We start from the raw sequence: 25235 nt of genomic DNA, 5'->3' as shown, positions 1-25235 counted from the left end.
GTATTAGCTAAGACATATCGGTGATTGTACAGCCATATTGAAACCTCGGGTATTAGCTAAGACATATCGGTGTTTGTACAGCCATATTGAAACTCCGGGTATTAGCTAAGACATATCGGTGATTGTACAGCCATATTGAAACTCCGGGTATTAGCTAAGACATATCGGTGTTTGTACAGCCATATTGAAACTCCGGGTATTAGTTAAGACATATCGGTGATTGTACAGCCATATTGAAACTACTGGTATTAGTTAAGACATATCGTTGTTTGTACAGCCATATTGAAACTCCGGGTATTAGCTAAGACATATCGATGTTTGTACAGCCATATTGAAACCCCGGGTATTAGTTGTTTTAGTTTTTTGATCGCATTTTTTCGTAACCAACGTTTTTTCCCTCCTCACAAGAAGTTTGTAGCGAGCTCGGTTTTTTTGCATTTAATTCTTGTATAGCTGTAGATGTGCCGAAACGAAAGAAATTATGAGCTTTATTAAGAAAAAATGTATTAAATGTGATTTTAAAGACAGGTAAAATTTGACGTTTCGACCCGTTTTTTGTCATTTTTGCTTTTGCAAGGTCTCGAAGAGCTTGTAGCACATCGGGTTAAAGCTATAGAATATACTTCGAATATGGAGGTTAGCTTTTTGTATGATTATTTAATAATCAAAATAAACATTGGAAACTAACTTTATTCAAAAGAAATCTTTACTATCGGTTAAAAAAATTTGAAAAATTGGCGAATCTCTCACGTCGCATCCACCGAATTTACAAATAAGTTCGTATTGAAATTAATTTTACTATGATTCGATATCTAAAAGAGATTCCATAGAGTGGCATGGAAAGGAAGTTCGTGCCAAAAAAAAGCAAAGTTAACGAAAAAAATGCTGCTACAACAATTTTGGACTAAGAGGGAATTTGATTGATTTTGATTGAAATACAACTTTAAACGTGGCATATCACTCTCATTAACATTAAAAGGGGTAGCAAAATCAATCGGGGTGCGCGCTTGCTTCATTACAATGCTCCAGTCCACAATGCTTTGGTTTCCAAGGATACCGTAGACGAATGTGGTTCACAGAGTTTGAACACCCACTATATAGTCCTGATTTGGTCCGGTCTGACTGTTTTTTTTTCGTGAAGCTGAAGGCAGAGTTAAGAGGTAAAATATTTAACAGCGACGATGAAATTAAACAGGTGGTTAAGAAGCTTGAAAATTGTGAAAAGTGTGTGGAAATGAAGGGAAAATTTATTGAAAAATCTAGATAAATTCCAAGATAATTCGTTAATTATTGATGGCTGCCAAATAAATATTAAACAACATAGCGTTTTGTCGATCTTAAACAATTTTTAATTTTCAAAAAGATCGTTCGTCTGAAGCGGAATTCTCAGTGAAATGCTTACTTTTGAGAGTGTGGAGTTAAATTATTTTCAAATTTATATTGTAAAATAATTAAGGGGTCAGTATCGTCAGGTAATGGAAGCTTTAACTTCATTAAGCAAATCATGGGATCCTCATTATCCTGATCTACCAGTCGCCAAATGAATTTGATAAAAATAATCGGTTTTTTTTAAGAAAAAACAAATATTTAAAGCGTTTTTTGTATCATGAGGGCTTCGGTTTAAATTTTGTCTTGACCGTTTGGTTACGGTGGAAAGTATTCTTCAATTTCGAGAGAGGATGCTACGTCTTTGGCTTGTACAAGAATTTATTAAAATGATTGGTCAGATCAATACTGCTGGATCGACGTAATTTTTGTAGGTTTAGTATACTTTAATATTAATTGTAGCATTTTTGATTTGTTAACCGACAATATTTATATGAAATAAAACGCCATGACAAATAATAATTCCACAATAATTTTGTACAGACGCTAAGGGACAACTGGCTTCACGTCTTGCGTCGATGCTAGTTCTAGAGGACTTCCGGAAACCTCGATTGAATCAAGTTTAAGTGACTTTACTGCATTAATTCTGCTGGACCATCTTGTATCATTTAGAGGCTTTAAACTTAACCAAGGGATGTTTGTTTTCACAACATCCCACTTTTTTGTGGATGAAAACGCTTGCATGAGATGAGATGAGATGTTAAGTTCAAAGTATGAACCGCACAAGGTACAAAAAGGGCTCTCGGATTCGCATGAGCGTTTTTAAAACCCAACATGCTTTTCCTTAATGTTTGCCCTGTTATTATAACCATGCATCGTTTTTATAGCGTTTCAGACATTATTCATGTTGGGAAAAATGAAGAAATTACCGCCTGGCATGTTTTCGCGACAAAGGAATCGGCAGTAACTGAATTATACAGGGTGTCCCACGACGAGTTAAAACTATCTGTATATGGCAAAATACTTATAGTAGAATTATGAAAATTTCTTCGTTTGGGTTTCTGGATACGATCTTTTCAACTAAAATATTTTCAAAGATGACCGACTTCCGGTAGAACCGGAAATCGATTTTAACTTTGTTATTTTGAATATAATACCCTGTATATTAATACATTTTTTAAATCTAGTAAAATTCTATTATATTTTTGTTTAAGAACCTTTTTTCGAAAAACCCATACTTTTTGAGTTACTAATTTTTTTGTAAAAAATTTGATCCTTGCAGACCCTTACAAATTATTTTTTTGCGAGGATACCTTTAAAGATATGAAAATGATTCCTGTTCAGTTGCTTTTAGCAGGATAAGGCGTATTTAAATCTATGTTAAAAGTAATTTCATTTTATACAGGGTGTGTATAAAAAGTGTTCAAAGTCTAACTTCATAAATATAAAATTTCTCTATTTTTTTGAATAGAACCACCTGGTTTTTTCTATTTTAATACATTCAGGGGTGAAAAATAAAGCAAATTCATGTAAACAGATATTAAATGCTTTTTGTAAATTTTTGCAGGTCAATAACTGGTTTAATTCGTTTAACTTTTGTTTCAAACGAACCTCTAAAAATTTACAGAAAACATTTAATATCTGGATAACGGTAAGGTGGTAAGGTTTAGGTATGGGAAAGCATACATGAATTTGCGTTATTTTTTATCCCTGAATGCATTAAAATAGAAAAATCCGGGTGGCTCTATTCAAAAAAATAAAAAATTTGATATTTATGAAGTTAAACTTTGAACACTTTTTATACACACCCTGTATAAAATGAAAAATGTCTCAACATAAATTCAGATACTTGTGACCTTGCTTAAAGTAACCGAATAGGAATAATTTTCATATATTTAAGGGTATGATCGTAAAAAAATAATTTATAAGGGTCTGCAACGGTCAAATTTTTTACAAAAAAATTAATAACTCAAAAAGTTTGCATTTTTCGAAAAAAGTTTTTAGACAAAAGTATACTAAAATTTTACGTAGATTTCAAAAATATATTAATATATAGGGTGTTCTATTCAAAATAACAAAGTTACAGTCGACTTCCGGTAGAACCGGAAGTCGACCATCTTTGAAAATATTTTAGTTAAAAAGATCGTATCCGAAAACCTAAACGTATAAATTCTCATGGTATTTCTATAAGTATTTTGCCATATACAGATAGTTTTATTCCTATTTAATTTCTCAACTTTTATTCAAAAATTTTTGTTGTTTTTGCAATTTTTTTGGACCCTGGGCTTTGATGGCGACCGATTGCATCGCACACTTTGCGCCCTGAACAGAATCACAGTGTTTTCACAATAAAACTAAAATGACCAGTTCATTATATTTACAAACATCCATTTTTATATTTTTTTTTGCAATTAACTTCTTTAACCTCTAAATTAATTGTAACATTTTCTATGCCAACAACGACGTGCTGAAAATTCATTCCTGATTTACATTTTTTTGTTTCACTGGCGAATCGTTGGCGTAAGCATAGCAACCGTGTCTGGGTACGTGGGATGCGTTGTAGTATTGATTGGCAACTTCCCAATCTTGCGACGTTGTCGATAATAGATTAAATTCTTGAAAGCTACAGAATCTATATATAGGTTAGTTTTTATTATTTTCTCGACGAATCGTCTTCATTTTTGATATCTTCTAACCAAAAACAGGTAAAAATACATTTCGATCTGTTTATAAAATTATTATTTGACGTTTACGATTTGCATATATTACGAGGTTTGTTCAAATAATAAATTTCCCAATAAATTTTCACAATTAAAAACATGTTTATTGGTATTGAATAAAACTTGGAGTTTCCTCAATTTCTCGACTTAATCGCCATTTAGATCAATATATTTTTGCAAGCGGTGTACTTTTTTCTTTATGAGTCGAAGCTAGCTTGAAACCCCTTCTTCCAACTCTTCATCGGTTATTAAATTCGTTTATTTAGTTCAGAGAAGAAATTGAAACCACTGGGGGCTAAATTTGAGTTGTAATAGGGGTGTGAGACAGTATTCCATCAAAATCTATTGATGAAATCGGTTGTGATACGGGGGGATTGCGAAGTTAAGTTAAAGAACTTTGAATTTGAATAGTATCTTCTAAAGCTTCGATTGAAGCTAACTACCTTCTGTAACATTGACTCCAAGGTGGTCAGGAGCTATATCTATTAGAATACGAGGGTGGTTCAATTATAAATCGGAATTTGGCTGAAAGATGAAACTACTATCCACTAGTTTAAATCCACCAACAGGAAATGGGCGAAGATTGATAATGGGGCACATCGGCAGGTCTAAACGATTTTGTTAAATGTAGTTTATTGATTTTTGAATCTACTACCATGAGGATACGAATTTACAGAATTGGTTAGATTCAAAGTAGACGTTCCATCCTATGAGAGAAAAACTGTTTTCTTTGTGTTCCATTTGTAAAGAAAAATACGAAATTGATGAAATAGATTCATTATTTTTAAACAAATGTTATTTCATACGAAAATACACGAGGTATAAATTGAAAAATGATTTTACTAAGAAAGGATACGCCTATGGTTTAAGCATGCTTCATTATTCTATTACTCTCTTATTCGTGAAAGAATTGATAAAACTTTAAAAAAAGGCGAGAGTACCACGTCGCATCCACCAATTTTTTAAATAAGTTTTTTGTTGTTTTTTTAAATACTGTTCAAATTAGAAGTTTTGAATTTTCATTGATGGCACTCCCAGTGATGTTTGAAGGATTCTCCTTTACTACTAACTAATTATTGGCGACTGTTTGAATAATAAGCAATAATAATTGTGCGAGGCTTTCACAGTCATCGTTCAAATATGTACGATTTTTTGCAAGCTCTGTTTTCGTTCGTTGTGTCTTGCTCTAGCTGATGCTGCAGTCAAACTGATCGCTGTTTCTGAAGATGTCAAATTCCAGGCGAAACGTCGAGAGCAAGACACAACCGTACTACTCAAGGTTTGACTATAATCTATTAAGAGCTCGCTCCCAACAGTTGTTGCTGGTTATATTGAGTCCTAAGTAAATAATAAGTTCGAATTTTTTTTGAAAATCACACAATTTGCAACTGAAAATGATTTTATTTAATGTTATGAAACTAAATTTTAGTGTTTTTAGTTTTGTGATTATTGAATTTTTTTTTCTATCGTATGAGGTGCCTCAAAAACATCGTCCAAATTTAAAAAATTCTACAGATATTATTGATTTATATAATTATTATTATTGTTAATTTCAATGAAACATATGTGTATATATAAGTATTGTCGGTTACAAATTTTTCCATTTGGCAACATCGCTAGCTTGCTATGTGTCCTTTACTCGCTTCTTGAATGAAACCATTCACAGATAAGCCGAAATTAGTTGGTCGTAAACAAGTGGATATAGAAAAGAGAATGAAAATTAGAATGAGTTGTCCACATTGAATCAATACCAATATCACCGCAAATTTATTTTCTATAAATAAATTTCGAAATGAAAATATTACGTAATAGGGTTACTTTTAGCCTAATTAAAACAAAAACAATCAATAATTTTAATTTCTAACAAAAAATCTTTGTTTTTCCACAAACACGAGGGTTCATTCCTACGCAATTCATTTAATTACCGTGAATTATCCGAAAAAACTCGTTCCTAATACGTTCTTTAAGTTCTGAAAACAGCCGGATATCACAGTATGTCAGATCTGGAGAATATAGTGGATTCGTACCTAATTCGAAGCCTTTCTAAAAAAGGTCTTGAATATAAAAAGCTCTGATGATTTTCCAATATGTTCCCGCTTTATTTCCAGATAGGAACATTTCGAAACGTCTGATTAAAGTTTCTATTCCACTATGAAAATATGATGCATCTTTAGATTCAAAATGTCCCTACTTCACCTGTTTAATTTAATCGTCGCTGTTCATTTTTTTACACTTTAACTCGGCCTTCAGATTTGCGTACAAAAAATAATCTGACGGGGCTAGATCAGGGCTATATTGTGTGTGACTTCCTGGAATCTTTGTGTGACTTCATGGAATCTCTTTCATGGTATCATGGTAAAAGATTCTACTGTCTTGGTCCTCGCAGGTACTGCTCTAAGTGGGATTATGCTGGACAGCTCGGAAGAGCCTCTGCCGTGGTAGGATCGGTTGTATCTTGGGCAGTCATCACCGTTGCATGTTTTCATTTCTTTCTGTGTCTAGAATAATGTGCTCTCTTCTTTTTGTCTGGAAGAGTCTTTGCAGTTATTCTACGGAGTACATTCACATCGGTTGTTCATGGTTCTTAACTAAATAGTGGACAGTCAATGCCTTCTGATAGGCCCGTCTTACCTTCAGTTGAAATTACCAAAGACCGATGTCCCTTAAAACCAGATTAGGAACTTTAACTCGCAGTTTTTAACGATTGTCCCACATAATTCCGCCTAGAGAAATATTTGCGAGACGTGAAGACTTCTTTGGAGAAGTGCAAGCCTGTGGAATCAGCTACCAAGGCACGCCTTTCCCGAACACTACAACCTCCAGAAGTTCAAGATCAATATCCACAGGCATCTCCACACGGCAGGTACCACTCGAACTACTCGAGTGAAATAGAGTTCATTGCGTCGATGGAATCCACCAGCTGTTCTTTCTTGAAGCCGATATCGGGTTGGCTCGGTTTTTGGAGTCCACTCTCTATTCGGTGGACGTACAACCAGGATTTCTTCAACTTGGACCTCTGAACTGGAACCTCTGAATAGGTCGAGATGAATTTAAGATTCGGAGCTGTTAGGCCCTTTATTTTTTTCTTCTTACCACTGTTACGATGTTTGAGAAGGTCTTTAACAAAATCAGCGGTCCAGCTTGGAAATTGGTAGAAACTGATGCTTTAGGAATGGTGAGTTTCGCTCTCCCTGTTTATTTAGAACCCTCGGGTTGAAGAGGAGGATTTGTCATCGTCCATACTCTTGCAGGTCCCTCCAAAATTTTGCCAGGTTTCCTGCAGGCTTTTATCGAAACACCTAGACAACGGTGGACATTGATGCTTTGGAAGTGGTGGGTTCCGAGGTCCCTGTTTGTTTAGAACCCTCGTGGTGAAGAGGACGATTTGTCATCATCCGTGCTCTCGCAGAGCCCTTTGGAATTTTGCCAGGTTTCCTAAAGGCATTGTCTAAACACCTGGTCATCGGTGGACATTGATCCTTTGGAAGTGGTGGGTTCCGAGGTCCCTGTTTGTTTAGAACCCTCGTGGTGAAGAGGACGATTTGTCATCATCCATGCTCTTACAGAGCCCTTTGGAATTTTGCCAGGTTTCCTGCAGGTATAGATCGAAAAACCTGGTTAGAGTGAAGGTCCAAGGGCTCATGAAGCGAGATGTCGGTGGTTTTTTGCTACTGTTTTGTTTAGCTACCTTATGTGAGGTTTCTTCGATGTGAGGTCCTAACATTGCCTGATTTTTATCATGTTCACAACCTACTTTCATCGTACTAATTGAAATCATCATCCGGATCAATAAAATCATAGATAGTTGACATGTTATGTGCTAATAACTAATTTTGTACCAATTTTTACTTATTTCGATTTTTCTATATAAAATTTCCAGTCCAATGCAACAATAATAACAACAATACATCCGTAACTTTGCCGCCGCCTCCATTTTATTCAGCACATAGAGGGGCAGCTAGACAAATGTACGGATCGGGATCGTTGCGACCTCCTGGTACGAAATCGGTGATCTACGCAACGGGACAACGTCAACACGGTATCCGCACAACGATGTCTCCTCAAGTGTACAGCCCGCCACAATTCGTACCCTACGTAGTACCAGTACCCGTTTTCCCAATTCATATGAGGGCGGATGAATACGAACCGATGATAAGAGGTTAGCGAACGTTTGTTTATTGATACATTAGTTTATTTTGTAACTATTCCAGGTTATCCAGGAATTCACCACATCCAGATTCCCCCTCGAAGTGACCGTCCGTCGAATCGAGGAGGCGGTAGATACGGAGGTCGTTTCGAATATCCAAACGGCAGACCGATTTATGGATTTTCCAACGCGCGGTATCCCTTCGACTTTGGATTCGTGAGAGGTAGAGGAATTTCATCTGATTACGATGAGTCTCGCAGTGGAGCATATCTTGTACATAGAACTGAAGACGACGACAACGACGAATACGTCGAAACGTATCCGACGATAAAACCTCAAGAAAATAGAGACGTTCAACCGAAAAAAGCTATAGAACATCATTCGTGCGAGAAAATTTGCAAGAAAAGCGAAATGTTGTGCAAGAAGTCTTGTTTTTGCTTAAAAGAAGAACTGAGGTTAGTTATTTTTTGTATAACTTCAGGATGTTATATAAAATTTATTTATTGAACCCGTTTAATTAATGAAAGAACAAGATTTGCCTTTTTTAAGTCACTTCCGCACGAATGTTTGGCATCGAAACTTGACCACACCTCGTATTGATGACTGAATGTTCTTTTATTCCATCCTGTATAATTATCCAACCATTATGGCGTCGACACATAGATCATTCATTCATAACATAACAAGCGCAATGCTTTTCTGACTTCGATAGTTTTTTTTCGATATACCCTGTATAATATTGATCAAAAATTTTACATGATTCTAGTGTTTTTAAGGCTTATTTGATTTTTCAACTTTTTCCACGATGATACTATCAACCATTCGACTAGTATTTGCTAAATTTAAAAATTCCAGGACCGGCTGTGAGAAAATCAATTTAGTGATTCGTATTGAATATTCCACCCTATATAATATATTTTTTAATGCAAACTACATAAATAACTGATGTCGGACTGATGGACTTGCAGCCATTTCATTTCACACACACATACAGGAAATGGACACACTTTCTTTGCCATTCAACATTAACTGTTGCTGTAAATTTTTAGTTTTCACTTTAAAATATTCTGAACTCTTCTGATGTGAAAACAATCCTTTGAAATTTCAGATGCGATGGAATTAATGATTGTGAAGGTAACGAAGACGAATTAGATTGTGATCATATTGATCACCATGTGCAATGTGACGAAACTAAGGAATACGTGTTATGTCCAAGAACTAAAAAGTGTATTTTGAAAGATTGGCTCTGCGATGGAGATGACGATTGTGGTGATTTTTCTGATGAAACACATTGTGGTAAGATTACAAGTCTCTAAGTTTTTATTCATTACAACCATTAGACTTAAATAACCCCTTACATCATATTTTATGTATTTTTATGTATTTCCAAAGCTTAATTAAACATTTAATCGTGGAAAAGAAATCCAAATAAAATAAACGAATCAAATTGTCATTTAAGTGTCATTTAACGCCATTACCGATAACAAGAATCGATTACTACAATCGATTTTAATCGTTTTCGACATATTTAACAAACTTTTTGTACTGGTACATTGAAATCGTATGGGGAAAAATATTCATTTAATTGAAATAAAAAACACTTATTTTATTGAATTGATTAATTATCGAATCATCCATAAACTAACGTTAAATGGAAGAAAAAGAAATGGATGAATAACTGTTCGAAGATAAAAAAGAAGAAAAATTGATAGTTGATCAATATCTGACAGTTCGATTTAAATTTATTGTTTTGAATATATATTATGAGTAAATTTCTTATAGGGAGAGACAATTTAGTTTAATTAGGCTAAAATAAAACGAAAATGAGTGAAATTTTTCGACATCTCGCTTTGTTTCCGAGTGATGATTGAAGTTACAACCAAACGTTAGTTCGAGATTCGCTATATAGAAAAGATGACGTTTAATACTTCGTCTAGAATGAGGATTTAATCGCTATAAATTCGATACGAGTCGTGTAATTTATCAAAAAAAGTTTTTTTGTTTCATTTTTACATAATTTACTCTAGTATATTAAAAATAACAGGTTTCTGAAGTAAAATGGGCAGTAATACGAAGGTTGCTACTTAAGTTTTGAGATATGGTAACACTGGTGTGAATATGTCAAATCTGACATCATAAAGTTTGACATTTTTAACGGTGGACGTACTCAGAACGTGTTGTTATACGAGGGATATTTGAGTTGTATACAGAATCTTCTTGGCCAAAATATGGAATTAAATTGCAATCATTTTCGTGGGATTATTTTCTATGACTATGAAAGTATGTTTCGAATGCTTTCAAAGCGAAGTCCCGTTGGGGTTTGATTAGGTTAGGTTTTCACGACTTCAATATCTCAAAAACAAAGCGAGATATCGACTTAGTTTGAGTCGATTTACAAAATAGACATGCTACAGAAATCGGATACGTACCGAAAAAATTGTATCGAGATTAAGAAAGACTAAAATTTTTATCTCAAAATAGTGTTTTTCAAATTTATCTTTTTTGAGATAATGATTCAAAGGGTTGCTTTGACTCTTCATCAAAATACAGCTTAAAACCACCGAGCTCTTCGAATTTCTTTATTGTCTATCTTTATAAACATTTAGCAAGTAATCAATATCATATTGAGATGCCAGGTTAACTTTTTTTTTTGGTAAATATCGTAAAGCAGTTAATGCTTAAAACTTTTATCTCAAAATATGCTTTTCAAATTTACCTATTTCGAGATAAATGTTGTAAAGCAATCGATGGTTAAAATATCTCGAAAATTATTTGCCAAATAATAACTATCGAATCATCTCAAAATTTCAAGATGTACGATAAATATTTCAGAAATAAGGTTCAATTTTGATAAAAAAAAGGTCTTTTTGAGATATTGAGAAAACAACTGCACTGAATGGGTTTATATAAATGAATATTTTTAGGTTTTAATGTGAATTGTACTAACGATCAATTCCAATGCGACAATGGCCTATGTATACCTAAATTATGGACATGTGACAATGACAACGACTGCAAAGACTATTCTGACGAATTTAATTGCACTATTACGGGGTGAGTAAAATTTAAGAACGCCAATTTCGATTACCTATAAAGATATACTCAATGACGACGATTTTTTTTTGCAGATGCGAGGAAAATGAATTTGAATGCTCAGACACGACATGCATCTCGATAAGTTGGAAATGTGATAGACATATAGACTGCACTGATGGCTCCGATGAAAGCGATTGTGGTGAGTTTGATGAAATTAATCACCAGTAACTTTTTTTTGACGTTAATTTGGAGCTAATATGATAATATGAATTTTGTTTCTTGAAGTCTATAAAGTTTATAAAGTCTATAAAGTCTATAAAGTCTGTAAAGTCTATAAAGTCTGTAAAGTCTATAAAGTCTATAAAGTCTGTAAAGACTATAAAGTCTGTAAAGTCTGTAAAGTCTGTAAAGTCTATAAAGTCTAAAGTCTATAAAGTCTATAAAGTCTATAAAGTCTATAAAGTCTATAAAGTCTATAAAGTCTATAAAGCCTATAAAGTCTATAAAGTCTATAAAGTCAATTTTTTATCAAATCCATAGAAAATCGATTCTAAATTTCTTTCAGATGTTATTCCTCCATATTGTACGGAAAATGAGTTCCAATGTGCATCTCATGTTTGTATCAAAATCGAATTCAAGTGCGATGGTGATGATGATTGTGATGATTGGAGCGACGAGGATGATTGTCCCAAGATACAAAGTACCTGCGTTTCAGGAGAATTCAAGTGAGCGAACGTTTTTACGTAAAAAAAATTTGTTTTATCATAATTTGAATTAATTTCAGATGTAATAGTGGTAAGTGTATACCGGAAAGATATAAATGCGACAGACAATTAGACTGTGATGATAACGAAGATGAAATAAATTGTGATTATAATATTACGAAAACTTGTTCACCGGATGAGTATACTTGTGACAATGGAGCTTGTGTTTTGGTAAGTACACCTAAAGAATCTAGTGAAGATTCGATTTGATATTTTTAGCGTACATGGGTGTGTGACGGTTTGGAAGATTGTTCACAAGGTGAAGACGAATCTAAATGCGAAATAGTCTGCGACGAAGCCAAATTTCCTTGTAGCGGTATTGATCCAAATAGCAATAAAACGGAAACGTGTATAAGTAAAAAATACAGATGCGATGGAAGGAGAGATTGCCCGAAAGGGGAAGACGAAGAACAATGTCCCGCAAAACGCGAATGCGAAAGAAATACCACTTGTAAACAACTTTGTATCACTACTGCCGATGGTAATAAGGGTTGTTCTTGTTTAAACGGTTTCCAACTTAACAAAGACGGCGTCAGGTATGATATTTTTTCAACATAACCCTGTATCTTATTTACTTTATTCATTTATACACTAACACTAAACGCACTTAACTATTCACTATCCACTAAGTTATTTAGTAAAACTTGACGATTCACTGTGTACTCAAATTTAATTCTAAGCACCTATCTAATTCATAGCATACTAATTTATTTCGATACACGTTTCAATTAGAATTATTTACTGACTCTATATCTGCTCGAGACTCTTTTTATATCTTATCATCACATTCCAGAATCTTCATTTCCAGGAAATTTCTAATTTGCCGTAAATAAACAAAAAGGTCTTCATGGAAACGTTTCTATCGAAAATAACCGAGCAGGACCGGTTTGACGGTACATGTCGTGGACTAATTCGTAACACTACGTCTAATGATAGTTTTGTAACCTATTTTTCTTATTTGTGTTAATAGATTTTTGAATGTAGGGTGAATTTATTTATTCACTAACACTAAATACACTAAACTAACCACTTTCCACTAAATTGTTCAGTAACACTTAACTATTCGATAAAACTTGTTACTATTTGACTGAATGACTCGTTTTTCTACATTATCATCAAAATCTTGATTTCCTGGAAATTTCTAATTTGCCGTAAATAAAGAAAAATGTCTTCATACAATCGTTTCTATCGAAAATAACCGAGCAGGACCGGTTTGACGGTACATGTCGTGGACGAATTCGTAACACTACGTGTAATGATAGTTTTGTAACCTATTTTTCTTATTTGTTTAAATAGATTTTTGAATGTAGGGTGAATTTATTTATTCACTAACACTAAATACACTAAACTAACCACTTTCCACTAAATTGTTCAGTAACACTTAACTATTCGATAAAACTTGTTACTATTTGACTGAATGACTCGTTTTTCTACATTATCATCAAAATCTTGATTTCCTGGAAATTTCTAATTTGCCGTAAATAAAGAAAAATGTCTTCATACAATCGTTTCTATCGAAAATAACCGAGCAGGACCGGTTTGACGGTACATGTCGTGGACGAATTCGTAACACTACGTGTAATGATAGTTTTGTAACCTATTTTTCTTATTTGTTTAAATAGATATTTGAATGTAGGGTGAATTTATTTATTCACTAACACTAAATACACTAAACTAACCACTTTCCACTAAATTATTCAGTAACACTTAACTATTCGATAAAACTTGTTACTATTTGACTGAATGACTCATTTTTCTACATTATCATCAAAATCTTGATTTCCTGGAAATTTCTAATTTGCCGTAAATAAAGAAAAATGTCTTCATACAATCGTTTCTATCGAAAATAACCGAGCAGGACCGGTTTGACGGTACATGTCGTGGACGAATTCGTAACACTACGTGTAATGATAGTTTTGTAACCTATTTTTCTTATTTGTTTAAATAGATTTTTGAATGTAGGGTGAATTTATTTATTCACTAACACTAAATACACTAAACTAACCACTTTCCACTAAATTGTTCAGTAACACTTAACTATTCGATAAAACTTGTTACTATTTGACTGAATGACTCATTTTTCTACATTATCATCAAAATCTTGATTTCCTGGAAATTTCTAATTTGCCGTAAATAAACAAAAAGGTCTTCATGGAAACGTTTCTATCGAAAATAACCGAGCAAGACCGGTTTGACGGTACATGTCGTGGACGAATTCGTAACACTACGTGTAATGATAGTTTTGTAACCTATTTTTCTTATTTGTGTTAATAGATTTTTGAATGTAGGGTGAATTTATTTATTCACTAACACTAAATACACTAAACTAACCACTTTCCACTAAATTATTCAGTAACACTTAACTATTCGATAAAACTTGTTACTATTTGACTGAATGACTCATTTTTCTACATTATCATCAAAATCTTGATTTCCTGGAAATTTCTAATTTGCCGTAAATAAAGAAAAAGGTCTTCATGGAAACGTTTCTATCGAAAATAACCGAGCAGGACCGGTTTGACGGTACATGTCGTGGACGAATTCGTAACACTACGTGTAATGATAGTTTTGTAACCTATTTTTCTTATTTGTTTAAATAGATCTTTGAATGTAGGGTGAATTTATTTATTCACTAACACTAAATACACTAAACTAACCACTTTCCACTAAATTGTTCAGTAACACTTAACTATTCGATAAAACTTGTTACTATTTGACTGAATGACTCGTTTTTCTACATTATCATCAAAATCTTGATTTCCTGGAAATTTCTAATTTGCCGTAAATAAACAAAAAGGTCTTCATGGAAACGTTTCTATCGAAAATAACCGAGCAGGACCGGTTTGACGGTACATGTCGTGGACTAATTCGTAACACTACGTCTAATGATAGTTTTGTAACCTATTTTTCTTATTTGTTTAAATAGATTTTTGAATGTAGGGTGAATTTATTTATTCACTAACACTAAATACACTAAACTAACCACTTTCCACTAAATTATTCAGTAAAACTTAACTATTCGATAAAACTTGTTACTATTTGACTGAATGACTCGTTCTTCTACATTATCATCAAAATCTTGATTTCCTGGAAATCTCTAAATTGCAAAATGAACAAAAGGTGTTCTTAGACTTATAAACGTTTCTATAAAATGAGTCACAGCACGATGTAATTATCCTATGAAAATTATACAAAGGATGGTGTTTTGCAACCTTTTTAGGAATTTTTACCCGGCACATCCTCCAAACTTTATATACTATTAACATAATCAAACAGGACCGGCTTTACAGTCCATCTTGTCCATTATGTTTTGATATTTTTTTCAATTTAATTCTGTTATTTAATCCAACTGTTTTTTAATTTATTTATACACTAAATGCACTAAACTAATCACTATCCACTAAATTATTCAGTAACACTTAACTATGAACGAAAAGTCATCAGGATTTGACTGAATAGACTCGTTTTATGAATGAATTTATAAATGAATATGAATTTTTTGAATGAAAGGCCTACTTAGAATCGTTTCTATAAAGAGTCACAACGCGATGTAAATACAATGTATCGTATAAAAACGCCAAACTTCAGATTCTATTAACATAATCGAACAGGACCGGCTTCACGATACATGTCAGTGAACGAATTCGTAACACTTTGTTTATATACAGAATCCGTCGAAGTTGTGTAATTTTTTAATAAGATATGTGTGATAAGTATTCTCATTGGGAATTTACAAATCTATTCATGTTTATAGAAGTTTTTGTCTTAAAATTAAATAGAGAATCTAGTTTTTTTTGTGAACACTGTATATATGTTTTTAGCTGCGACGATATTAACGAATGTTTATATGCAACTGATCCTGTTTGTTCCCAAAATTGTAACAACACAATTGGTAGTTTCAAATGCGGTTGTATGACCGGCTATGTCTTGAGACCGGATTTGAGGACTTGCAAAGCGATGGGGGCGCCACCAACTTTATTATTTGCCAATAGAATCGATATAAGGGAGGTGAGGATATGAAAATTTTAATCTATATTTAAAATAATTGTTGATACTATTGATTTTATCACGTAATTGATCAAGCGGTGGAAGATTTTTATCGGAAAATGATTAGGATTTAGAAAAAGACTTTTTTTTTTCAATTTTTAGGTATCCCTAAGTAATTCAAAGTATACTGCGATTTTGAGAGGACTCCACAATGCCATATCATTAGATTATCATTACGAGAAAGGTTATATATTTTGGTCGGATGTATCTATGGATGTTATAAGAAGGGCCTTCATAAATGGAACCGAAATTACAGGTAACTATCCATGATAAAATGTAAAAATAAATACCAGATTCAGCCCAGTAGCTCTGCAATATTACATATTTTAACAAAAAATACCATTTTTTTGTTATGTTTAAAAATGTATTTGAACATTTATTGAGAAAGAAAAAATTAATTAAAGTCGCACCAGAAAAAGGAAATGAGTCAATATTGATTAGAATGAAGAGAAAAAAATGAAGAAATGATGGTAGATGAAATAACAAAACTACAATAAGCAATAAATGAGAGAATTGAAAGAGAAAAATAAAAAACTAGAGAAGAAATTAAAAAAGCAAATGATAGGTTAGAGCAACTTGCAAAAATCAGAAAGAGAATAAATTAGTTCTTAAAGCAAGAGAAAAAGAGAAAGAGAACTGGAAGATTTGTTAAGAAATGATGGTAGACATTAAGAAGAGACAAGAAGAAAATGGGCAACAAATGAAAGAACTGGTAGAGAAAGAGAAGACGCTAGAGAAGGTATTGAAAAAAAAAACAAACAAATGATGGGCTAGAACAACCTGAAAGAAATCGGAAAAAGAAGAAATTAGTTAACTAAGCTTGAGGAAAAGACGAAGAGAATTGGAAGATTTGTTAAGAAATGATGGTAGACATTAAGAAGAGACAAGAAGAAAATGGGCAACAAATGAAAGAACTGGTAGAGAAAGAGAAGATGCTAGAGAAGGAATTGAAAAAACAAACAAATGATGGGCTAGAACAATCTGAAAGAAATCGGAAAAAGAAGAAATTAGTTAATTAAGCTTGAGGAAAAGACGAAGAGAATTGGAAGATTTGTTAAGAAATGATGGTAGACATTAAGAAGAGACAAGAAGAAAATGGGCAACAAATGAAAGAACTGGTAGAGAAAAAGAATATGCTAGAGAAGGAATTGAAAAAACAAACAAATGATGGGCTAGAACAATCTGAAAGAAATCGGAAAAAGAAGAAATTAGTTAATTAAGCTTGAGGAAAAGACGAAGAGAATTGGAAGATTTGTTAAGAAATGATGGTAGACATTAAGAAGAGACAAGAAGAAAATGGGCAACAAATGAAAGAACTGGTAGAGAAAAAGAAGACGCTAGAGAAGGAATTGAAAAAAAAACAAACAAATGATGGGCTAGAACAATCTGAAAGAAATCGGAAAAAGAAGAAATTAGTTAATTAAGCTTGAGGAAAAGACGAAGAGAATTGGAAGATTTGTTAAGAAATGATGGTAGACATTAAGAAGAGACAAGAAGAAAATGGGCAACAAATGAAAGAACTGGTAGAGAAAAAGAAGATGCTAGAGAAGGAATTGAAAAAAAGACAAACAAATGATAGGCTAGAACAACTTGAAAGAAATCGGAAAAAGAAGAAATTAATGATTGAAGCTTGTGGAAAAAACAAAGAGAATGGGACGATATGAAAGAAAAACTTAACTAAAGTGCCACCAGAAAAAGAAAATAACTGTATATTGGTTAGAATGATGAGAAAAAAATGAGGGAAGGTAAACATTAAGAAAAGACAAAAAGAATATGGGCAACAAATGAAAGAACTGGTAGAGGAAAAGCAGGCACTAGAAAAGGAATTGAAAAAATAAAAAAACAAAAGATAAGTTAAAACAACTTGAAACTACCAAAACGACAATGAAATTTGATGATGTGCTTGGATTAGTTAGTGTTAATTAAGTCATAGATATTTATATTTCTAACAAAAACTTTATTTATGGTGTTAAACCATGATTTCAATACTTTTTAATTTAAGATGTGATAAAATCTGGATTGGAGTCACCAGGTGGAGTAGCCTTAGACTGGATACACGATCTGATATTTTGGACGGATTCCGGTACCAGAAGAATCGAAGTAGCTACTCTAGACGGTCAACAAAGATCCATAATAGCGGCCAGCGAAATCGACAAACCCAGAGCTATAGCAGTTCATCCGGGACAAGCTCTCATATTTTGGACTGATTGGGGCCCAAATCCTAAAATAGAACGCGCCGAAATGGACGGTTCAAAAAGATACAGTATCATTACCGAATCTGTATTTTGGCCTAACGGCTTAACCATAGATTATACTTCAAATCAAATTTATTGGGCCGATGCTAAACATAATGTTATAGAAACATCTAATTTTGATGGAAAATATAGGAAAAAGGTTATTAGTAAAGGATTGCCTCATCCTTTCGCGATTACCATTTTCGAAGATGCCATTTTTTGGACCGACTGGCATACCAAGTCCATTTCGACAGCTAATAAAGTGACAGGTAAGTATTTTTTCTATTTATTAAATCAATATGAACATGAATTTTTTCAACAGGTGCTGGTATGCGTCCCCTGCATTCTCAGCTACATTTTCCAATGGATATCCATAGTTATCATCCGCAACGACAACCGAAATATAAGAACCATTGCGGTAAAAATAACGGTGGTTGTGCCCATATGTGTCTACCAAACAAAAATTCGTATAGTTGTGTTTGTCGGATGGGTCAGAAATTGAAATCCGATAAAAAATCCTGTCAGAAACCTGATAAATTTCTATTATTCGCCAGAAAGAAAGACCTGAGGATCAAGTACATGGATGGAAGTCATCAACATCAATACGAAATGGTAAGTGACTTCATTTTTGGTTCATAATACCTCTAAAGAAATTTTTTCGAAGCAAAATTTGCTCAAGATACTTTCAATACTGAGATTATTTTGATACAAGGTTAACCGAAGCTCATTCTTTACGATGTTAACTTGTAAATAAAGAAGATATCATGGTAAAATGGAGGGTGTACTTTTATAAAGGACATATGAAGATGAAAGTACATCAACTAATCAAGAAGTTTGATTAGGTCCCAATAAAAATAGGCATCGAAGCTATAGAAAAACTAGAGCTAAGAAAAGTACCAAGATTTGGTACCATAACCATGAACATGCGAATTGCAATACCATCAGTTACATAAGAAAGCTTGTAATGAAAACCAAACACCGTGGGAGTTGAATTTGTGGATACTTACCCCAAACTACCGAAAAAAAAACGAGAAAGAGAAATCAGAATCGTTCGAAACCACATTAGAGGTTAAACAAAGATGTATCTTAAGTTCATTATTGTTTGTGGTGGTTATAGATGAAGCAGTTAAAGATACGAAGAAAAAAAGGAAAGAAAACAGTAGTACCAACATTGAAGAAAGCTACAAAAGACGTGGATAAACAAAGATGTATCTTAAGTTCATTATTGTTTGTGGTGGTTATAGATGAAGCAGTTAAAGATACGAAGAATAAAAGGAAAGAAAACACTAGTAGAAACATTGAAGAAAGCTACAAAAGATATGGATAAACAAAGAAGTATCTTGAGGTCATTATTGTTTGTGGTGGTTATAGATGAAGCAGTCAGAGATACGAAGAAGAAAAGGAAAGAAAACAGTAGTAGAAACATTGAAGAAAGCTACAAAAGACCTGGATAAACAAAGAAGTATCTTGAGGTCATTATTGTTTGTGGTGGTTATAGATGAAGCAGTTAAAGATACGAAGAAAAAAAGGAAAGAAAACAGTAGAAGAAACATTGAAGAAAGCTACAAAAGACGTGGACAAACAAAGATGTATCTTGAGTTCATTATTGTTTGTGGTGGTTATAGATGAAGCAGTCAGAGATACGAAGAAGAAAAGGAAAGAAAACAGTAGTAGAAACATTGAAGAAAGCTACAAAAGATGTGGATAAACAAAGAAGTATCTTGAGTTCATTATTGTTTGTGGTGGTTATAGATGAAGCAGTTAAAAATACGAAGAATAAAAGGAAAGAAAACACTAGTAGAAACATTGAAGAAAGCTACAAAAGACGTGGAAAAACAAAGAAGTATCTTGAGTTCATTATTGTTTGTGGTGGTTATAGATGAAGCAGTTAAAGATACGAAGAATAAATGGAAAGAAAACAGTAGTAGAAACATTGAAGAAAGCTACAAAAGACGTGGAAAAACAAAGATGTATCTTGAGTTCATTATTGTTTGTGGTGGTTATAGATGAAGCAGTTAAAAATACGAAGAATAAAAGGAAAGAAAACACTAGTAGAAACATTGAAGAAAGCTACAAAAGACGTGGAAAAACAAAGATGTATCTTGAGTTCATTATTGTTTGTGGTGGTTATAGATGAAGCAGTCAGAGATACGAAGAAGAAAAGGAAAGAAAACAGTAGTAGAAACATTGAAGAAAGCTCTAAAGACGTGGATAAACAAAGATGTATCTTGAGGTCATTATTGTTTGTGGTGGTTATAGATGAAGCAGTCAGAGATACGAAGAAGAAAAGGAAAGAAAACAGTAGTAGAAACATTGAAGAAAGCTACAAAACACGTGGACAAACAAAGATGTATCTTGAGTTCATTATTGTTTGTGGTGGTTATAGATGAAGCAGTCAGAGATACGAAGAAGAAAAGGAAAGAAAACAGTAGTAGAAACATTGAAGAAAGCTACAAAAGACGTGGACAAACAAAGATGTATCTTGAGTTCATTATTGTTTGTGGTGGTTATAGATGAAGCAGTTAAAAATACGAAGAATAAAAGGAAAGAAAACACTAGTAGAAACATTGAAGAGAGCTACAAAAGACGTGGAAAAACAAAGATGTATCTTGAGTTCATTATTGTTTGTGGTGGTTATAGATGAAGCAGTTAAAGATACGAAGAATAAAAGGAAAGAAAACAGTAGTAGAAACATTGAAGAAAGCTACAAAAGATGTGGATAAACAAAGAAGTATCTTGAGTTCATTATTGTTTGTGGTGGTTATAGATGAAGCAGTTAAAAATACGAAGAATAAAAGGAAAGAAAACACTAGTAGAAACATTGAAGAAAGCTACAAAAGACGTGGAAAAACAAAGAAGTATCTTGAGTTCATTATTGTTTGTGGTGGTTATAGATGAAGCAGTTAAAGATACGAAGAATAAAAGGAAAGAAAACACTAGTAGAAACATTGAAGAAAGCTACAAAAGACGTGGAAAAACAAAGATGTATCTTGAGTTCATTATTGTTTGTGGTGGTTATAGATGAAGCAGTTAAAAATACGAAGAATAAAAGGAAAGAAAACACTAGTAGAAACATTGAAGAAAGCTACAAAAGACGTGGAAAAACAAAGATGTATCTTGAGTTCATTATTGTTTGTGGTGGTTATAGATGAAGCAGTCAGAGATACGAAGAAGAAAAGGAAAGAAAACAGTAGTAGAAACATTGAAGAAAGCTCTAAAGACGTGGATAAACAAAGATGTATCTTGAGGTCATTATTGTTTGTGGTGGTTATAGATGAAGCAGTTAAAAATACGAAGAATAAAAGGAAAGAAAACACTAGTAGAAACATTGAAGAAAGCTACAAAAGATGTGGATAAACAAAGAAGTATCTTGAGCTCATTATTGTTTGTGGTGCTTATAGATGAAGCAGACAGAGATACGATGAATAAAAGGAAAGAAAACAGTAGTAGAAACATTGAAGAAAGCTCTAAAGACGTGGATAAACAAAGATGTATCTTGAGGTCATTATTGTTTGTGGTGGTTATAGATGAAGCAGTCAGAGATACGAAGAAGAAAAGGAAAGAAAACAGTAGTAGAAACATTGAAGAAAGCTCTAAAGACGTGGATAAACAAAGATGTATCTTGAGGTCATTATTGTTTGTGGTGGTTATAGATGAAGCAGTTAAAGATACGAAGAATAAATGGAAAGAAAACAGTAGTAGAAACATTGAAGAAAGCTACAAAAGACGTGGATAAACAAAGATGTATCTTGAGGTCATTATTGTTTGTGGTGGTTATAGATGAAGCAGTCAGAGATACGAAGAAGAAAAGGAAAGAAAACAGTAGTAGAAACATTGAAGAAAGCTACAAAAGACGTGGATAAACAAAGATGTATCTTGAGTTCATTATTGTTTGTGGTGGTTATAGATGAAGCAGTTAAAGATACGAAGAATAAAAGGAAAGAAAACAGTAGTAGAAACATTGAAGAAAGCTACAAAAGACGTGGATAAACAAAGATGTATCTTGAGGTCATTATTGTTTGTGGTGGTTATAGATGAAGCAGTTAAAGATACGAAGAATAAATGGAAAGAAAACAGTAGTAGAAACATTGAAGAAAGCTACAAAAGACGTGGACAAACAAAGATGAATCTTGAGTTCATTATTGTTTGTGGTGGTTATAGATGAAGCAGTCAGAGATACGAAGAAGAAAAGGAAAGAAAACAGTAGTAGAAACATTGAAGAAAGCTACAAAAGACGTGGATAAACAAAGATGTATCTTGAGTTCATTATTGTTTGTGGTGGTTATAGATGAAGCAGTTAAAGATACGAAGAATAAAAGGAAAGAAAACAGTAGTAGAAACATTGAAGAAAGCTACAAAAGACGTGGACAAACAAAGATGTATCTTGAGTTCATTATTGTTTGTGGTGGTTATAGATGAAGCAGTTAAAAATACGAAGAATAAAAGGAAAGAAAACACTAGTAGAAACATTGAAGAAAGCTACAAAAGACGTGGAAAAACAAAGATGTATCTTGAGTTCATTATTGTTTGTGGTGGTTATAGATGAAGCAGTTAAAGATACGAAGAATAAATGGAAAGAAAACAGTAGTAGAAACATTGAAGAAAGCTACAAAAGACGTGGATAAACAAAGATGTATCTTGAGGTCATTATTGTTTGTGGTGGTTATAGATGAAGCAGTCAGAGATACGAAGAAGAAAAGGAAAGAAAACAGTAGTAGAAACATTGAAGAAAGCTACAAAAGACGTGGACAAACAAAGATGTATCTTGAGTTCATTATTGTTTGTGGTGGTTATAGATGAAGCAGTTAAAAATACGAAGAATAAAAGGAAAGAAAACACTAGTAGAAACATTGAAGAAAGCTACAAAAGACGTGGAAAAACAAAGATGTATCTTGAGTTCATTATTGTTTGTGGTGGTTATAGATGAAGCAGTTAAAGATACGAAGAATAAATGGAAAGAAAACAGTAGTAGAAACATTGAAGAAAGCTACAAAAGACGTGGATAAACAAAGATGTATCTTGAGGTCATTATTGTTTGTGGTGGTTATAGATGAAGCAGTCAGAGATACGAAGAAGAAAAGGAAAGAAAACAGTAGTAGAAACATTGAAGAAAGCTACAAAAGACGTGGACAAACAAAGATGTATCTTGAGTTCATTATTGTTTGTGGTGGTTATAGATGAAGCTGTTAAAAATACGAAGAATAAAAGGAAAGAAAACACTAGTAGAAACATTGAAGAAAGCTACAAAAGACGTGGAAAAACAAAGATGTATCTTGAGTTCATTATTGTTTGTGGTGGTTATAGATGAAGCAGTTAAAGATACGAAGAATAAATGGAAAGAAAACAGTAGTAGAAACATTGAAGAAAGCTACAAAAGACGTGGACAAACAAAGATGTATCTTGAGTTCATTATTGTTTGTGGTGGTTATAGATGAAGCAGTTAAAAATACGAAGAATAAACGGAAAGAAAACACTAGTAGAAACATTGAAGAAAGCTACAAAAGATGTGGATAAACAAAGAAGTATCTTGAGCTCATTATTGTTTGTGGTGCTTATAGATGAAGCAGACAGAGATACGATGAATAAAAGGAAAGAAAACAGTAGTAGAAACATTGAAGAAAGCTCTAAAGACGTGGATAAACAAAGATGTATCTTGAGGTCATTATTGTTTGTGGTGGTTATAGATGAAGCAGTCAGAGATACGAAGAAGAAAAGGAAAGAAAACAGTAGTAGAAACATTGAAGAAAGCTACAAAAGACGTGGACAAACAAAGATGTATCTTGAGTTCATTATTGTTTGTGGTGGTTATAGATGAAGCAGTAAAAATACGAAGAATAAAAGGAAAGAAAACACTAGTAGAAACATTGAAGAAAGCTACAGAAGACGTGGAAAAACAAAGATGTATCTTGAGTTCATTATTGTTTGTGGTGGTTATAGATGAAGCAGTTAAAGATACGAAGAATAAATGGAAAGAAAACACTAGTAGAAACATTGAAGAAAGCTACAAAAGATGTGGATAAACAAAGAAGTATCTTGAGCTCATTATTGTTTGTGGTGCTTATAGATGAAGCAGACAGAGATACGATGAATAAAAGGAAAGAAAACAGTAGTAGAAACATTGAAGAAAGCTCTAAAGACGTGGATAAACAAAGATGTATCTTGAGTTCATTATTGTTTGTGGTGGTTATAGATGAAGCAGTTAAAAATACGAAGAATAAAAGGAAAGAAAACACTAGTAGAAACATTGAAGAAAGCTACAAAAGATGTGGATAAACAAAGAAGTATCTTGAGCTCATTATTGTTTGTGGTGCTTATAGATGAAGCAGACAGAGATACGATGAATAAAAGGAAAGAAAACAGTAGTAGAAACATTGAAGAAAGCTCTAAAGACGTGGATAAACAAAGATGTATCTTGAGGTCATTATTGTTTGTGGTGGTTATAGATGAAGCAGTCAGAGATACGAAGAAGAAAAGGAAAGAAAACACTAGTAGAAACATTGAAGAAAGCTACAAAAGACGTGGATAAACAAAGATGTATCTTGAGTTCATTATTGTTTGTGGTGGTTATAGATGAAGCAGTTAAAAATACGAAGAATAAAAGGAAAGAAAACACTAGTAGAAACATTGAAGAAAGCTACAAAAGACGTGGAAAAACAAAGATGTATCTTGAGTTCATTATTGTTTGTGGTGGTTATAGATGAAGCAGTTAAAGATACGAAGAATAAATGGAAAGAAAACAGTAGTAGAAACATTGAAGAAAGCTACAAAAGACGTGGATAAACAAAGATGTATCTTGAGGTCATTATTGTTTGTGGTGGTTATAGATGAAGCAGTCAGAGATACGAAGAAGAAAAGGAAAGAAAACAGTAGTAGAAACATTGAAGAAAGCTACAAAAGACGTGGACAAACAAAGATGTATCTTGAGTTCATTATTGTTTGTGGTGGTTATAGATGAAGCAGT

General features: G+C 33.1%; 1 protein-coding gene across 1 annotated transcript in view; it reads left to right on the top strand.

The window, feature by feature from the left end:
• Positions 1-25235, top strand: part of LOC130896816 (low-density lipoprotein receptor-related protein 4) — a 61272-nt gene that overhangs the window by 3586 nt on the left and 32451 nt on the right. The window contains exons 4-15 of the mRNA XM_057805142.1: positions 7927-8205; positions 8258-8648; positions 9302-9489; positions 11118-11247; positions 11322-11428; positions 11795-11954; positions 12014-12164; positions 12213-12529; positions 15815-16001; positions 16143-16296; positions 18043-18543; positions 18597-18886. Coding sequence (XP_057661125.1) covers positions 7927-8205; positions 8258-8648; positions 9302-9489; positions 11118-11247; positions 11322-11428; positions 11795-11954; positions 12014-12164; positions 12213-12529; positions 15815-16001; positions 16143-16296; positions 18043-18543; positions 18597-18886 — 2855 coding nt within the window. The remainder of the gene's footprint in view (positions 1-7926; positions 8206-8257; positions 8649-9301; positions 9490-11117; positions 11248-11321; positions 11429-11794; positions 11955-12013; positions 12165-12212; positions 12530-15814; positions 16002-16142; positions 16297-18042; positions 18544-18596; positions 18887-25235) is intronic.

This window comes from Diorhabda carinulata, chromosome 7 (genome assembly GCF_026250575.1).
Source record: "Diorhabda carinulata isolate Delta chromosome 7, icDioCari1.1, whole genome shotgun sequence".
Taxonomy (NCBI): Eukaryota; Metazoa; Arthropoda; class Insecta; order Coleoptera; family Chrysomelidae; genus Diorhabda; species Diorhabda carinulata.
The sequence above is the reverse complement of the archived record's forward strand: the minus strand, read 5'-3'. Positions and strand labels throughout refer to the sequence as shown.